The following is a 17,755-nucleotide window of genomic DNA, read 5'->3' as shown; positions in this document are numbered from 1 at the left end:
TTATTGACTTTACATGCCTTTTTTAGAAATGAAAAGCGTCAATAATATCTATATATATATAAAGGAAGATGTCCTGACTGACTCACTCACTCACTCATCAACGCTCAGCCCAAACCCCTGAACCGAATTTTTACCAAAAGTATATGAAATGGGGGTAGAATTTTCCGGGGAGTGCCACTATGTGTATAGTTTTTTGTTACCGATTTTTTGAAAACCGGTTTTTCTAATTTTTCTAATTTTTCGGGAAATAATTCACCAAATTTCAAAGAATTGTAGATCAAACAGGGATAGAATTTTCCGGGGAGTGCTATAAAGTGTATAATTTTTTGTTACCGATCTTTTTGGAAACCGGTATTCGACATTTTTTCATTTTTTCGGGAAATAATTGACCGAATTTTAAAGAAATATATATGAAACAGGAGTAGAATTTCCCGGGGAGTGTCATTATGTGTATAGTTTTTTGTTACCGATCTTTTTGAAAACCGGTTTTTTAATTTTTCCAATTTTTCGGGAAATAATTCACCGAATTTCAAAGAATTGTAGATCAAACAGGGGTAGAATTTTCCGGGGAGTGCCATAAAGTATATAATTTTTCGTTACCGATCTTTTTGGGAACCGGTATTCGACAGTTATTTTAACAATGCTGGAATGCGAGAATGAAAGAATATATAAGAAATTTAAAAATAAAAATAAAAATTAATTAAACAACATTACGCGTTGAACGGATTTACGATAATATCGGTAAATAGGACTTACATGGATCATTGTGCGTCAATTATATAAAATTCGTGGCGGGTCGGAAAAATACGACGGTCTCATGTGAAGGCCGAAAAAACTAATGATACATTATCGCAAAATACAGTAAACATAGAAGAAGAACTTAAAGTGATACATTATCGCAAAATGCGGTAAACATAGAAGGAGAACTTAAAGTGAAGAAATTATTCGATCATAGACCAATGGTAGGTTTTCAGTGTCTTTCTGTGAGTTGATTGCCTCTTTTTTAATAAATAGCATTTCAGAAATTTCACGTTTTTTTAAATTTTGTTCTTTGTGTAAGATTGTAGCATCTTGCCATTTGAAATTATGGTCGCAATCTGTTCTATGCTTACTGACGACCGAATGTTGGTTGGGGGGTTTTTTGATGTCTGCGTGATGCTCTTTTATACGCGTTTCTAAATGTCGCTTCGTTTGTCCGATATAGCATGCATTGCAATCAGAACAGTCGAGTTTATAAACGACATCAGTGCATCTCCTGATCTCCAATCTATCCTTCCCTTTCCTGATTAGTGTATCCATTTTCTTAGGGACCGTATACAAGGTGTTCAAACCGTAATTTTTGAACGTACGGCGTAATCCCTCACTAAAAGTTTTTACGTAGGGGATGGGAACATAATTTTTCAGATCAAGAGTAAATGCACTGTCCTCGTTGTTAGCGCTATCCTCATTATTCGATCGTTTGTTAATTTCTGAAATTTTTCTTTGAATGTGTTTGTTCACCAACAGGTCCGGAAAACAGTTATTAGACAATATGGTTTTCACTAACTTGATGTTCTCATCGTGAAACTGTTCATCCGACAATAGTATGGCCTGGTCAACCAAATTAATGACCGTGTTAATCTTGTATTTCAAAGGATGACTGGAGAAAAAATTAATATACCTGCCAGAGAACGTTGGTTTTCGATACCAGTTGGTGAACAAACAGTTGCCGTGTCTAAAAACAGACGTGTTTAAAAAATTCAGGGTGTTGTTCTTCTCAAGTTCATACGTGAATTTGAGACGCGGGTGATAGTTGTTAAACGTACGGACAACCTCATTAAGTTTCGAATGTGGAATGCACATAAAAATGTCATCGACATAACGGAGAAAAATCTCGATATGAAAATCAAAGGATTGAAGGCAGCAAGTCTCTAAATCGTCCATAACGATATCGGCTAAAATAGGCGAGAGGGGGAAACCCATTGGACTACCGAAGATCTGTTCGTAGAACTCACCGTCAAAAGAAAAACTAGTGGAGTTAAGAATCATTCTGATAGCGTGTAGAAATTGGTCCAGATTCATCCGGGTCCCTCCCGATATCGCATCCCATCTTTTTTCGATTCCAGTCAGAACAAGTTCTATGGGTATGTTCGTGAACAACGCAACGACATCGAGAGAGACCAGGACGTGGTCAGGGGGGATGATGTGTTGCTTCATACTCTCCACGAACGACCAACTATCTTTAACATGGGAAGACGGCTTCACAACTGCTTTATTCAGAATGTTGTGCAGATATGAGGCAATATTATAAAGAGGGCTTCCAACGGCAGATACAATTATGCGTAACGGATAGCCCTCCTTGTGGATCTTCGGAAGTCCATAGCAACAGGGGAGGTTACCGTTTGTGCAGTTCAGATAATTGTAAGCCCTCGCGTCAATAATACCGTTGTTCTTCCATGATTTCACTAAACAGTTTAATTGCGAGGTGATTTTATTCAACGGGTTTCTGTTTATTTTTCTGTATGTAGACTGATCGTTAAGCAAGGCTTTCATTTGCATAATATAGTCTTGTCTATTCATGATGACAGTGGTCTGACCTTTGTCAGCATTCGTAACCAGAATGTCAGGGTTGTTAGTAAGATATTTCTTGCATAACGAAAACTGCGATAAGATGTATCTATCTACAGAATTAGATCTCTTGTTTGTTTTTATGAAATCATGGAGAGAATTTGAAACAAGACAGCGCACTTCGTTAACTTTGTCATCATCGATCATGTGCTTATTTTGTTCAAAGTTTTTGAGAACATCTAAAACAATTTTTGATCGGTCATTCCTATTGTATTGATTGACAGGTAGTCCGAACCTGCTACTAAGACTTAGCATCTTTAAAATATTTTCGGGGATCTGTCTGTTACTAATGTTAACGATCCATTTATTTGTGTCAATATTATGGAAAGTCTCAACTTGTTTGTTATGTTTAATTTTTAAGTTATTGAATTTTTTCATTAATTTGCATCTGGTCAAGTTGTCGAAGTGAGATATCTTGTTTCTGTTATATAAGAAAAAATCTTTTACTGTACATGCCGGTAGAGAAACGTATAACGCGTCTTCAATCCTTTGCCCCTCAGATCGTAAATAAGCAATCGTGTAGTTAATGTCCTTAATCTCTAGGTTCAAAAACAAACATTGGCAACGGTGTTTGTAATTGTCCAATGTTCGATTTAAACGCGTGTTGCGCAGTTTAATATTGTATCGAAAATTTAGGATGTGTGGAGGAAATAGGCCCCAACGTCGGCAGTGGAGTAATGGATCGTTAACATTAGTAACAGACAGATCCTCGAAAATATTTTAAAGATGCTAAGTCTTGGTAGCAGGTTCGGACTACCTGTCAATCAATACAATAGGAATGACCGATCAAAAATTGTCTTAGATGTTCTCAAAAACTTTGAACAAAATAAGCACATGATCGATGATGACAAAGTTAACGAAGTGCGCTGTCTTGTTTCAAATTCTCTCCATGATTTCATAAAAACAAACAAGAGATCTAATTCTGTAGATAGATACATCTTATCGCAGTTTTCGTTATGCAAGAAATATCTTACTAACAACCCTGACATTCTGGTTACGAATGCTGACAAAGGTCAGACCACTGTCATCATGAATAGACAAGACTATATTATGCAAATGAAAGCCTTGCTTAACGATCAGTCTACATACAGAAAAATAAACAGAAACCCGTTGAATAAAATCACCTCGCAATTAAACTGTTTAGTGAAATCATGGAAGAACAACGGTATTATTGACGCGAGGGCTTACAATTATCTGAACTGCACAAACGGTAACCTCCCCTGTTGCTATGGACTTCCGAAGATCCACAAGGAGGGCTATCCGTTACGCATAATTGTATCTGCCGTTGGAAGCCCTCTTTATAATATTGCCTCATATCTGCACAACATTCTGAATAAAGCAGTTGTGAAGCCGTCTTCCCATGTTAAAGATAGTTGGTCGTTCGTGGAGAGTATGAAGCAACACATCATCCCCCCTGACCACGTCCTGGTCTCTCTCGATGTCGTTGCGTTGTTCACGAACATACCCATAGAACTTGTTCTGACTGGAATCGAAAAAAGATGGGATGCGATATCGGGAGGGACCCGGATGAATCTGGACCAATTTCTACACGCTATCAGAATGATTCTTAACTCCACTAGTTTTCTTTTGACGGTGAGTTCTACGAACAGATCTTCGGTAGTCCAATGGGTTTCCCCCTCTCGCCTATTTTAGCCGATATCGTTATGGACGATTTAGAGACTTGCTGCCTTCAATCCTTTGATTTTCATATCGAGATTTTTCTCCGTTATGTCGATGACATTTTTATGTGCATTCCACATTCAAAACTTAATGAGGTTGTCCGTACGTTTAACAACTATCACCCGCGTCTCAAATTCACGTATGAACTTGAGAAGAACAACACCCTGAATTTTTTAAACACGTCTGTTTTTAGACACGGCAACTGTTTGTTCACCAACTGGTATCGAAAACCAACGTTCTCTGGCAGGTATATTAATTTTTTCTCCAGTCATCCTTTGAAATACAAGATTAACACGGTCATTAATTTGGTTGACCAGGCCATACTATTGTCGGATGAACAGTTTCACGATGAGAACATCAAGTTAGTGAAAACCATATTGTCTAATAACTGTTTTCCGGACCTGTTGGTGAACAAACACATTCAAAGAAAAATTTCAGAAATTAACAAACGATCGAATAATGAGGATAGCGCTAACAACGAGGACAGTGCATTTACTCTTGATCTGAAAAATTATGTTCCCATCCCCTACGTAAAAACTTTTAGTGAGGGATTACGCCGTACGTTCAAAAATTACGGTTTGAACACCTTGTATACGGTCCCTAAGAAAATGGATACACTAATCAGGAAAGGGAAGGATAGATTGGAGATCAGGAGATGCACTGATGTCGTTTATAAACTCGACTGTTCTGATTGCAATGCATGCTATATCGGACAAACGAAGCGACATTTAGAAACGCGTATAAAAGAGCATCACGCAGACATCAAAAAACCCCCCAACCAACATTCGGTCGTCAGTAAGCATAGAACAGATTGCGACCATAATTTCAAATGGCAGGATGCTACAATCTTACACAAAGAACAAAATTTAAAAAAACGTGAAATTTCTGAAATGCTATTTATTAAAAAAGGGGCAATCAACTCACAGAAAGACACTGAAAACCTACCATTGGTCTATGATCGAATAATTTCTTCACTTTAAGTTCTCCTTCTATGTTTACCGCATTTTGCGATAATGTATCACTTTAAGTTCTTCTTCTATGTTTACTGTATTTTGCGATAATGTATCATTAGTTTTTTCGGCCTTCACATGAGACCGTCGTATTTTTCCGACCCGCCACGAATTTTATATAATTGACGCACAATGATCCATGTAAGTCCTATTTACCGATATTATCGTAAATCCGTTCAACGCGTAATGTTGTTTAATTAATTTTTATTTTTATTTTTAAATTTCTTATATATTCTTTCATTCTCGCATTCCAGCATTGTTAAAATAACTTGAAAAGGACCCAAATTAGTGGTCGAAACGTCGTTGTGATATACTTAATAAAACTTGCCAGTCAGGCCGTTTAACTATACCGAATTATTATTTCATCACTGGCGAATAATTCTTATTGAATATTAATATTTTAATAACATTAAGCTGAAGATTACTGTAAGAATTAAAGAAAGCAAAAAATTGTTTATCTGAAAAATGTTATTTTCAAAAATTGTATTTTATAGCATATTTTATTTATGTAGTACTGTGTGTGTGCAAGAGACAAATCAAATTTATGTAAAAGTTAAATTTAGATGTTTATTGTAAAAGTTTACAACTTAAAAGTGAAATGTATACTTAATTCATTTTAAACCTAATTTGGAAATTTAAAATGTTAAGCATGCATATTGGAAAAATGTACAATTAAAAATATATTATTTACATTGTTCAGATTATGAACTTAATTTTTAGCAATACATAATAAGCACTTAATATAAAATTATATACTTTAGCATTATTACTTAAAATGACAGTGTTTCATTTGTACACGATTTATTTTGACACTACAGTTTAGTCCAATTGAACTTATAAGAGAAAAACTAATTAAATATAATCTGAGCAATTGTATGATATCTAATTAAACCACTTGCACTTATTTTTTTTTATTACTATCATTTATCATTGTTAATAAAAAATATATATATGTGTGTATATGTGTATTTACCTATAGGAACTACTGTATCTGTCAGAATAAAATTTTCGTAGTTGTCAGTAAACATACGTAAGAAATATTCAAGATGTAGCCTGCAATAAATAAGAAAAACAGTTTGTTGTACCACATACATAATATTAAAACTGCTATACATAAATATTAAAAAGTATGGAAAAATCTGAAATAAAAATTTATTGTTTCAAATAAGAAAATAAATGCAAATACTTGGTATTAAAACTGTTTAATTAAAATAGTTTTAGATAAAGTTGTTGAGTTTGAGTTGGAAAATGGAACATTAATATTAATTTGAGTTTGATTTTACTACCAATTACGTAAAGTACAATTTTTTAATTTAATTACGTACTTTTTCATACAGACCTATTTGTATTGTAGTGACATATCAGTACCTCAGAGGTAAAGGATCGTATGTCCACTTTTTGTCAATATTGAGTTAGTACTATTTCCAATATACCGGGAGCTTAAATTTTAATATAGTAAAAGGTTTTATGTCTATTACAACTATATTATCTAAAATAGTGTCTAAAATTTATGTTTCTTTAACCTGATTTTTCTTTTAGCGGTAAACAATTGCAAGTTCCTTAGTTTTGATTAGGTACAATGTATTATTGACAATTATACTACAAACATATCAGTTTCATTGCTATAATAAATATTTAAAAAATTACATTGCCACTTTTATTTTACATTTAATAAAAATACATTTTTTCCTTATTTAAAACTTTAAACGCCGTTTTCTCGAAATGTATAAAACTATAGACATATGGTCCCTTACCTCTGATGTACACACACACACACACACACACACACACACACACACACACACACACACACACACACACACACACACACACACACACGCACACGCACACGCACACGCACACGCACACGCACACGCACACGCGCACGCACACGCACTCGCACACGCACACGCACACGCACACGCACACGCACACGCACACGCACACGCACACGCACACACACACACCCACACCCACACCCACACCCACACCCACACACACACACACACACACACACACACACACACACACACACACGATTGTTTAACTTTTACATCCTACATCTTTATACAAGTAAAATATTAAAAATAAGAAATGGTATATTGTGCACCAAGGGGCGAAAGTAGCGTTTTTCAGACGAGTGTGAAGTTTGCCGCCAGAGCCTTCGGATGGGGCGGCAATCACACGAGTCTGAAAAAGCTTTCAACTCGAGGTGCACATATGTTATTTTTCACAACACCTTCACGGAAAGTTTGACTTCCATGCCTAGAGAGAGGAGAGAGTGACCAATTTCACGACAGGACGGCAGTAGCGGGAGGAAAGTGCTCACTTTCTTCCCGCTATGCCGCCCTGGCTTGAAATTGGTCACTTTCGCCCTTCTCTACAGGCATGGAAAGTCGAACTTTCTGTGAAGGTGTTGTGAAAACATATTTTAATTATTGTTTGCCATAGTTCAGTAAATTAATATAATTTATTGTTATCTAACCTGCCAGCTGCAAAAGCTCTTTGAGCTTCCAGTATTTTATAATCCCGTTGTTAGTTTTTAAGGCTTGTACGATATCCAGCTAATTTCACCAGTCTGTAGACGTTTTAATTTTAGTTTTTCATCAACAATCAATTTTCGTAAGTTATCTGCAAATGGAATGTTATATCAAATTTGTTCATTTCTTCACAAAATCGAAATAAATTACCTACCTAAGAAGTCCCACACGTTTCCATGAGATTTGCCAAATTTTTTTCCTGCTATATTATGGAAATTTTCTGTTATGTTATTTGTCCCCACAGGACAATTATAAACACTGACTTTTGATGCTAACGGTAACCAAGTATTCCGTACATAAGCCAGAAAATTATTAACAGCAGGATATTTTCCCGAAATTTGGCAAGCTTCAAGCTGTATAAGAAAGAATGCTTTCTCAAAGCAATCAGAAGGAATCAACGCCATAGTCATAGTCATAGATAAAACGTTTCTTGGTGCATCCATTAAACCTAATCGCCGCCAATGACGCAATAATGCCTATAAATATATTTGTATTCATTAGGATCAGTCAATTCCGATAATTATGGAGACAACTATTGCAAGTATATAAGTTCATGTTATACATAAGAATTTTTATATTCATTAAGATCAAGAGATAATAGTTATCTCGCGCCAAGTGTACGCGCTCTGTACAAAATAGAAAATGATATCAGGAAATTTGCGCCAAATAAATATGAAAAATTAGTAACATTTGATTATCATAATCATGTATCTTTATTATGTATTGATAAAAGTAACTCGTTACCGTTATTATTTTCATTTTATAACAATGTTACAAGTAACGCGTTACTTTTATCAATAGATAATAAAGAAACATGATTATCAATCAGATGTTATTCTTTACATTAATTTTTGTTGTACTAAATCTTATTCCAACAGTTATCAATATTTCTTCTAATAAATTATTATACCTGATTAAAGTGAAACCAGCAACCATGCGCCTCTGCTGTTGAAAATTGTTCATTTATTGCTTTTAAGGCAGCTGCCTCATAGTCGCTCATTATAAACTTTAAATTTTGTTGAAGCGTTGGCACTAATTCAATAATTTTCTCCCAAATAGCTGTATATACATATTACTTGAGCGACTTTCACACAGAACAAAGATCATACCAATACCCTATGTTTGGCGCACCGCCATGTATCATAGTGTAAATAGTAGTTAATTATAAGATTGATTTCGTGTTGTCGTTTCACATTGTTAATGGTACGGTTTTCGTATTGACTAATTATACCGGGTTAAATTATCGCGCCTATTAGCGAAACGTCGGTGGATCGCGATTAATACACTTGTCGATATTCGCGCGACTCACCCGACTCGTGCTGCCCGCCCACGGGTGGCATCCCCAATTATGAGAAGAATTCGGTACTCGCTCGCGCCGTACTTCGCAGGTGCGCGAGCCGGAGCCGGAGAATGCCGAAGAGGCACTCACCAGTCGAACGTCGTGAAGCTCACACGTTACCGTTTTTGCATGTGCAAACTCGGAGTGCTCGGTCGCCTATCGCAGACCACGAAGGCCTAATCGCTTGATATCCTGCCTATCTGTGACTGCTTACTATCCTGCCTATCTGTGCCTGCTTGCTATACCTGCCTGTCCGTGCCCGCTTGCTATACCGGACGGTTGCACGCTTTCGCCTTGCACGCCAGAGATCTCGCCAACGGGAGGACGACGTCGACACCCAGGAGGCGCCGGGCAACGACACGGTGAGTCGCCTCGCATTTTGATATTCGCTTGCTTGCTTCGCTTTATTAGCTTTCGCGAGGGCACGGGCCCTCTGGTCCTTCGAGAAATTTTGTTGACCAATCGCAAATCCGGGGAGCGCCTCATACCCCCCCGTGCACCCTATAAAATATAACAGATTTGTTATTAAAATCAAGAAATATATACATATTTAGATATTTCACAAGAGAATCATATAGGAAGTAAGATATGAACTGAATTGTTAATATAAATATTGTTTAAATCTCACTATTTTATTACTATTAAGAAAGTAATCAGACATTTATAAAACACGTATAAATTTATAAAAAATAATGCTGTATTCGTTCTTTTAAATTCCTACTGTCAATATCCATATAAAATAGAATATTATTTTCCTATTGTTCTTATTTTTCCTATATTTATTCTTTAAAAGATGTTTGAAGTTGAAAGAGAGAGAGAGAGAGAGATTGTGTTATTCTTTTTTTGCGGCCATCAGTGTCGATTGTAATCTGATAGGTCAAGCCGCGCGTTCTACGTAGTTCATGGAAAAAACGCGCGGGCGGCGCCGACAACGCTGCGTCCCAGGCGGCGAGGCACGTGTTTACCGCGCATGTTTGAGCATGTTGGGAGGGGCGCGCAGCCCGGCCGAGCGAGCATATTCGTCTCGCAGATCTCGTGCGTGAAACATCGTGCGTTATACATAAATTCGAGTCGCATAATTGCATCATCTTTTCGCAGTTAAATCGTAAAGTATTTGAGATCGGCCTATTCGTGTGCGATAAATAAGATAATTGTGAAACATATACGGATCGGAAAAGGACAACAGCGATCGTCACTGAGAGGAAGCCAGCGAGATACATCCTGGCGAGCCATGCCGGCACGTGGAAGGTTCGAGGAAGGCAGCCATTTTCTGAAACGTTCGAGGAATCCTGTTCAAACTGAATACGAGCCGCTACTTATACATCGAGAGGAAATTTGTCTGTGGCGTGTTCTGTAAGACTAGCTCTAATTATTCATCTGTTTTGCTCACAAGGTAACTAATTATTTCACAATCGAAGGTAGAGACGTTAGATATTCGTCTAACGTTACGTTAGGAATCCTGATCAAAGGATCCTATGCTCATCTGAGGAGGGTTATCCTTGTTATTCTGGGGAGGAAAGTTATCCTTGTTATTCTGGGGAGGAGAGTTATCCTTGTTCGTCTGAGGAAATATAATACATTTCTCGTGTTGAGAGGAAAACATCCTCATCTCTTATTTCAGGTTTGTGCTCAATTCATTTTGATTCAATTGTATAACAATGAGCTCAGTTTAAAGTAAAGTAAATAATTAATCGTTCGGTTGCAACCATTTTCATGACAAGTAAAAAAACTTTAATTCTTCTTTGTGCGATTGTTTCTTTCTCATTAATTAGACAATATCTCTTGTTAATTTGCGAGCTATGTGTACTTTTCTTTGTATTACATATGAAATGAGAATACGTTCATTGCGGATTATATTAATCGTTTCTTTGTGATAAAACTATCTAGTGACTAATTCCGTGCGTTACTATAAAAGTTACTTCTCAATAACTTGATAATTATTCTACTAAGTATTTTGCGAATTCTGACTTATTGAATGTTATGTTCATACTAAAGTGAATTAATGTGTCAATCAAAGACTGCCTAGTACAAGATTTAGTCTAGTAAATTCAGTGAGAAACTTATCGCTTGTGTTTCTGTTGTTGCTCATGTCATGCATATAGCTTACGTTGTAGTAATCGCTCACGATATAATACAATGCTTTGCCGAGATTTAGATACTTATTTGGTAATACTCAATCAGTATTAACATTACAAATAACATCAATGAATAGACTGATGATAGTAATTCGTTATTTAAAATAAAAAATTGATGCATTATTTTTTCCAGATTATACGTATACATTCTATCTGAAGTGATATTCTTGTATTAATTGATTTATGTTTATGTTTCAAACGATCCTTTCTTTAGAGAAGAACAACTAATTCTAAGCTTGACTACGTCAAAAGAAATTATACGAGAATAATGACTACTATGACAATTCTTCTTACAACGAAGATTTTATATGATAAAGAAATACCTCAGTAAAACCTAAAAGTATATTATGATACATATTTAAAGAAAGGACTGTTCTATAATAACTATTGATTTGTTTCTTTTTGTGTTTTATACATTTATTGTATTTCTACAGTATTTTATATGATCTATGTAATAATTGGTTCACGAATACTGGGAAGGTTTTCGGGCAGTTTCCCTTCTCCTATGCAACAAATGTTGGTATTCTTTGTATAGTTCTGCCCAATCTAGCCATTTCAAATTACATAAATTACTAAACGCAATCTCTCTCTCAATAAACGGATTCTTATTATTTGTTCCGGTAATTATGCAGTATAGGGGAAGCACCTTCGATGACCTTGACCTTGACATATGTTGTCAAGGTCACCCTCCTGAGTGACCTTCAGAAGGTTTTAGCCGTCGCTGGTTTTTTATTATAAAGTTATTAACAAAAAAAAGTTTGGCGACCTCACCGATTTCAATGACCTTGATATATGTTGTCAAGGTCATGACCACGAGTGACCTTCAGAAAGTTTTAGCCGTCGCTCGCTATTCGTTAAAAAGTTATTAACAAAAAAAGTTTGGAAAGTATAGCATATATAGGTGCATATATAGGTTAGTTGACGCGCTTTAAACACTTAAATACTTTTAAAGCGCGTCACTAACCTACATAGGTACGATTTACTGCTTTAAATGTTGTGTTTTGGTAAAGCAGCGATTTTTTTGCAAAATAATGTATTCTCTGCTTTAACAAAAAAATTTCAATTTATCAACAATTTACTGCTTTAAATGTGTTTTGGTAAAGCAGCGACTTTCTCGCGAAATAAATTATTCTCTGCTTTAAAGAAAAACGTAATATTAGTCGTTTATGCCTCTCAGTACTTAAAATAACTGCTATATTTTCGAAACTTTTTTTGTTTATAACTTTTTAATAAAAAACGAGCGACGGCTAAAACCTTCTGAAGGTCACTCAGGAGGGTGACCTTGACAACATATGTCAAGGTCAAGGTCATCGGAGGTGCTTCCCCTATACTGCATAATTACCTTTGTTCCTTCCTCATCTAATTCTAGAGTTCAGGCTTGTGCGCGAGCTTGTTCAAACAAAAGAATATAAGCAATTTGTATGAAAAGAATATTATTGTACAAAGAAATTAATGTAGAATATTGATACAAGCTCCTGTATTCTTTTTCTATATTTCTACTCAACATTTACATGCTACATTAACAAACTACAATTCATAATAATAAAAGCTATGTTAGAGCGTACTTACCACGTTTACGAATCGAGTATAAATAGTATACAGTTGGCTCATTAATGGTACACGTGGAACAATCTAAAAATAGTTTATATTATTAATATTATTTATTAAAAAAAAAACATAGAAACATATATAGTAAATATAATGTTTTGCAAATGAGCTAGGCTTACATTAAATGTGCCATCTACATAAAGTTCTGTTGATTTTTGTGATTCTTGCAACAGCTCATTACTTGTAAATATTAATGCTGTTTTTCCATTGCTATAGGTTACGCTTCCTTTGTAAACATGTAACAATACAATCAATTATAAGACAAATGCTAATTTTCACCGAAACAAGTCGATCTAAATTATGATGTTCAGATATCAGTTACCAGTCCTTCTACTCTTCTATAAAATGCCCATAGACTTTTCTTAAACTTGTTATTACATGAATAAAACATTTTAAAAATTTAAAAGGTTAAGCCAAAAATATGTAACCTCCAGAGGGTTAAAAGCAGGGGCCCGATTCTCTAACAACAAATGTACGCGCAAACTCTGCTCTAACAGAAAAGCTGCAAGCTTATTGGCTAAAAACTGTGCGATAGAGCCAATCAATTTGCAGCCTTTTTGTTAAAGCAGATTTTGCGCATACGTTTCTCGTTATAGAATCGGGCCCCAGGCCTCTTTTTCAAATCTATATTTAGAGTATAATTTTATTTACTTGTTAGAAAGCAATAAGGGAATGTAAATCGAAAAATCGATTAAACATTTTTAAATTTAAAAACTTTTTTTACGCAATTTTTTCATATTTTGCAAGACACTTCAAAAAAATATAAATTACTTTTAAATATATCTGTTTACATAAAAATTTCTTCGCGTACAATTTGTAATGTAAACATTACAGAAACTATGAATAAAATTGTTCTTAATCTAATAAAATAAAAAAGACATTTATTGAAAGAATATTTATATTGTGTAGCAAAATTGACAAAATAAAAGGTAAAACAAGAAAAAACTTCCGCCAATAAATAAAAATATAAAAAGATGAAAAATTAAAAAAAAAAGTTTATTAAACAACAGACTAAAAAATACAAAGAGCAGTGACTGGTAAAAAGAAATTTAAAAATAGAAGAAGAAAAGAAAAAAAAGGAAAGAGAAAAACTTAATAAAAGAGGCAAGTTGATTCTTATTAAAAAAGGAAAATTGAAAAGCAAAAATTTTGGTTTAAATAAAACTAATTGTAAGACATATTATTACTTTATCTGGTTTCTTTTATCTCATTTATATAAAATATATAATAAAAAAGCTTTATCACACAAAAGTTAAAGTAATAGAAAAAATTATTCAAAAATTATTTTAATAAAAATGTTTGCCAAGATTAGGGTTTAAAAATCCGATTACGGAAAAAGCACTCAATACATATAAATGTGTAACTAAAAAGATCAATAACTAAAAAGATAAAAATTATTTTTCCGTTTAATTTACTACATACAGCAATGAATTACTCTGTGTTTTAATTCTGCTTTAATTTTTATGTTTATGAATTTATTATAATATGTATGTATTTCCAAAATGTAGCGCCGTGATTGTGCGTTATTCAAACGTCGGCTGCCAAGTGCAACAGCTACTCTAGAACGCATGACCACGGCACTGCATTTTGGAAATATATATATATTATAATAAATTCATACATTTATAAATTCAATGCTTTTTGAAATAAAAAGTAAAGTAAACAATTAAATGCAAATATCTAATTAGTTTAAATTTCTTTTTTATGCAAACAAATTAAAAAGAGCAATAAAAAAGGTTATAATTTTTACTACATTTTAAGCTTCATGCTTATAAAAATATTTTGATCTATATATATAAAACAAAGTCGGGTTAGTTACACCATTTATAACTCAAGAACGGCTGGACAAATTTTAATGATCTATGATTTGTTGGATTCGTCTCCGCCCCGAATAGCATAATAACTAAAAAAAAAAAAAAAAAAAAAATACCGGGGCCGGGGCAAAGCCCGGCGGGGCATGCTAGTTGTTTAAAAATGAAAGATTTACATTTAAATTTTATTTTTATACTGTTATTCTATACATTATTTTAAGCCGTAATTTTAACAGCAATTTTGTAACGTTGAAAGAACATATGGGTTCCTGTGACTTTTTAAAGTTTATTATGTAGGTTTTATTTTGTAAATAATGTTTTAAAGTTTTATCTATGTATTCTCAATTTTAGTGAGAAAGTTCATCCAAAATAAGAAAAACATACATATTTACAACATATGTACATGCAGGGTCATCAGGATTCATACGAAGAGAATAATCACGAAGAGTAATTTTACTTACTGTCTACAGACATTGTCAAATATATCTTTCAAAGACAAAGACGTTTCTCGACACAGCTTCAACATTTCTTGCTTCATGGTAGATTGCACTATCTTCCATTGTGTCTTTGTATGATTATGATCGTGGACTAAACGTATTTGACCATTCTCAAGATTTATAGCGCCAGGACACTTTGAAGACCGGCGAGTACTGCATTTTAGAATATTCTGATTGCGAGAATCTTTATTATAACTGTAATCATCGTAAACATAAAGTGTTGTACCAGGTTGCTTGCCACATATTTCCTCCATCTGAAAAAAAAATTAAATTAAAAGACAATAGTCAATACTTGTAATAAAAATTGAAAGAAACGAAATGTTCCTGTTAAAATCATGGATAATGTTGTATTTATTTAAGCATGTCTTTGAAAGTATTATTTTCATGGAATTCTCGAGCAACACTAATCTTCCAATATTATAGCTATTAATATAAAGCATAATTAACAAATTTCATCAGTTTACTTAGGAATTTCTTAAAACATAATTTTTTATACTACATATGCAAAATAATTTCTAAGATTATGTATTGTGACGTTGCGGCTCGCCGCACCGTCGCGGCACCCCGCCGCCGTCAAAAGGCGCGAAATTTCGCGCCCAGGGACGGACCAGGGAGGCAACGACGAGATCTCCAGGGGTCGTATTTAATCGCGTTTCCGCATTCTGATTACCTTCTTTTGTTTTTATGCAATGTAATACGCGCGGCACCTCACCCACACCACGGCAAACCTTCGAGGGAGTGCTTGGCGAAAAAAATCAAAGACGATCGATAACCAAGTAGGGGTGGCAAACACGGAAGCAGCAGAGATCGCGGGCTGGCGAGAGCAACGCGGCAGGCGGGCGGCACGTGCGGCAGCGATGGACGAGGCCGCCGATAGCGGGGCCCCAAGCGCTTGGGTAAACACCCGGCTTCAGCAAATGATCTCCATAAAACACCGACCCACGGGGTGGCTGGCCACCGCCCCCGGGGTCAAACCGGAGGCACACCGGCACGAGCGAAGTTCCGTCCGCCGCTAAGGACAAATTTGAGGAGTCGTACGCCGCCGAGGGACCGTTGCCCGCCCCCGAAAGACCTCGTATCGACAGCACTGCGCCGGGACACCGCGGGCTTGCAAGCTCGCGCCCGATTGGCTCGCGCGCCCCTCAGGAAGGGGTACCGTATCGATTCCGCAATCGAGCGGGTTTAGCGCTTCACTCTCTGGTCGTCCGTCGGCGAGATAATACGTTTTGCTAAGATACGCGATAGCCACCCCGAATCGGGCATTTCGATCTTTATCTGGCGGATCGAGGATCGTTGGTGGAAGGTGACGGCGAGGAGCCGAGGAGGAGGCGTATCACCGGTGAGGTTACCCGTAAATCGCGAGATGTAAAGCCACGACACCGCCCTCCGGTGCACGCTCTCGCTCGGAATAACGCATGTTAAGATCGAGTGTAATTTCGCGATCAATAACGAGAGCAAAGGGCCTCGGGATGGTATCGTGGCCGCGGAACCGTGGTACAAGCGTTATGGCGAATCCCTGGAGGTCGCGATAGGCGTTAATGAGTTCGATATCGCGAGCATATTGCGTTGTTCTCGCGACCTTGGTGTACGGCCGCATACGGGCCGGTACGTCGTAAATTGCGTTACCGTTTCTTCGCGTCGGGAAATTCTTGTGTTCGAGCGTCGGGGTTAGCGTGTCGATGCGTGTTTGGATCTCGTTATTACGGGTCGATCGCGTAAGGTTTGCTCTCGCGTTGAGAACCTTGCGTCCGGTATTACTTGCGTTACGTCCTATGGCGTCCCTGCTCGCGATCACCTCGAATTTGGCGTCGGGATGTCGATGGCATTGTTAATTGCGGCCGATTGTCGTTTCCGCCGATTGACTACTTATGTTAGACTTGTACTCGCGTTAAGAAATTACCGGCGTTCACACGCTTCGTGCGTTTAGATGTTACTTGCGTAGTTCTTCATGGCGTTCCGTGGCTATTAGCGATATCGCGACTCTAGTATTTCGCGTTGACCGGTATTCCGCATTATTGGAGAACCGCATTAATCCAGTATTTTGCGTTAGTTATCGTATTCTTTGCCTGGTTAAATGACTCGGCGCCTCCCCGTTGCGCCCGAGCAGAATCACTCGCGTCAGGTTAAGATATCGTGGCGACAGAGTTTCCGTACGGTTCCGGACGTGGTTTTCACGCAATCCAAGCGTGACGTACCGTTATTTCGCTACATTTTACGTTGAACCTCACTCTTATTCGTGATATTAAGTGTAGTATTCTCGCGTATTATAACTTTCGACTCGAATTATTAATTGTTTGAGAATAGCGCCTTCAGCGTGCTTATTAGAGACTCAATTAATACTCCGTGGGTGTCTCGCGTCCGCTTTAATATTATTTCTGTTAGATGAATCCAGACACCCCGCCACCGGCTATTCTTGATTTATTTATGGAATGTATCTTGTGTTTGATCGAAGCCGGATGGATAAACGTTGTTATATTCTCGACAACTAGTACTCAATAAATGTTATTTTATTTGTTATTTGACTGAGT

The 17,755-nt window shown here is 36.4% G+C and overlaps 2 protein-coding genes across 5 annotated transcripts in view; both read right to left on the bottom strand.

Annotated features, from left to right (window-relative positions):
• The window catches only part of LOC143907527 (uncharacterized), an 85,494-nt gene extending 76,018 nt beyond the window's left edge, over positions 1-9,476 (bottom strand). Inside the window, exons 1-5 of one of the 4 annotated variants that reach the window (XM_077424371.1) lie at positions 9,147-9,476; positions 8,748-8,779; positions 7,992-8,313; positions 7,783-7,928; positions 5,984-6,350 (exon numbers count right to left, since the gene is read on the bottom strand). In XM_077424371.1, the coding sequence (XP_077280497.1) occupies positions 7,840-7,928; positions 7,992-8,313; positions 8,748-8,779; positions 9,147-9,177 (474 nt within the window). In that variant the 5' untranslated portion in view covers positions 9,178-9,476 and the 3' untranslated portion in view covers positions 5,984-6,350; positions 7,783-7,839. Of the gene's footprint in view, positions 1-5,983; positions 6,351-6,488; positions 7,929-7,991; positions 8,314-8,747 lie in introns of those variants that run through there. The other 3 variants (XM_077424369.1, XM_077424368.1, XM_077424370.1) reach the window with 3 other exon arrangements.
• LOC143907535 (uncharacterized) lies at positions 9,399-15,601 on the bottom strand. The gene is made up of 4 exons (XM_077424379.1): positions 15,192-15,601; positions 13,039-13,145; positions 12,881-12,943; positions 9,399-9,677 (listed from the first exon to the last, which is right to left on the bottom strand). The coding sequence occupies exons 1-4, from the start codon at positions 15,202-15,204 to the stop codon at positions 9,399-9,401; spliced, it is 462 nt and encodes a 153-aa protein (XP_077280505.1). The 5' UTR covers positions 15,205-15,601.
• Positions 15,602-17,755: the final 2,154 nt, after the last annotated feature.

Source organism: Temnothorax americanus, unplaced genomic scaffold (genome assembly GCF_048541705.1).
Source record: "Temnothorax americanus isolate GAGA-0224 unplaced genomic scaffold, ASM4854170v1 Scaffold83, whole genome shotgun sequence".
In the NCBI taxonomy this organism is placed as follows: Eukaryota; Metazoa; Arthropoda; class Insecta; order Hymenoptera; family Formicidae; genus Temnothorax; species Temnothorax americanus.
Note: the sequence above shows the minus strand (reverse complement) of the source record. Positions and strands in the feature narration are given on the sequence as shown.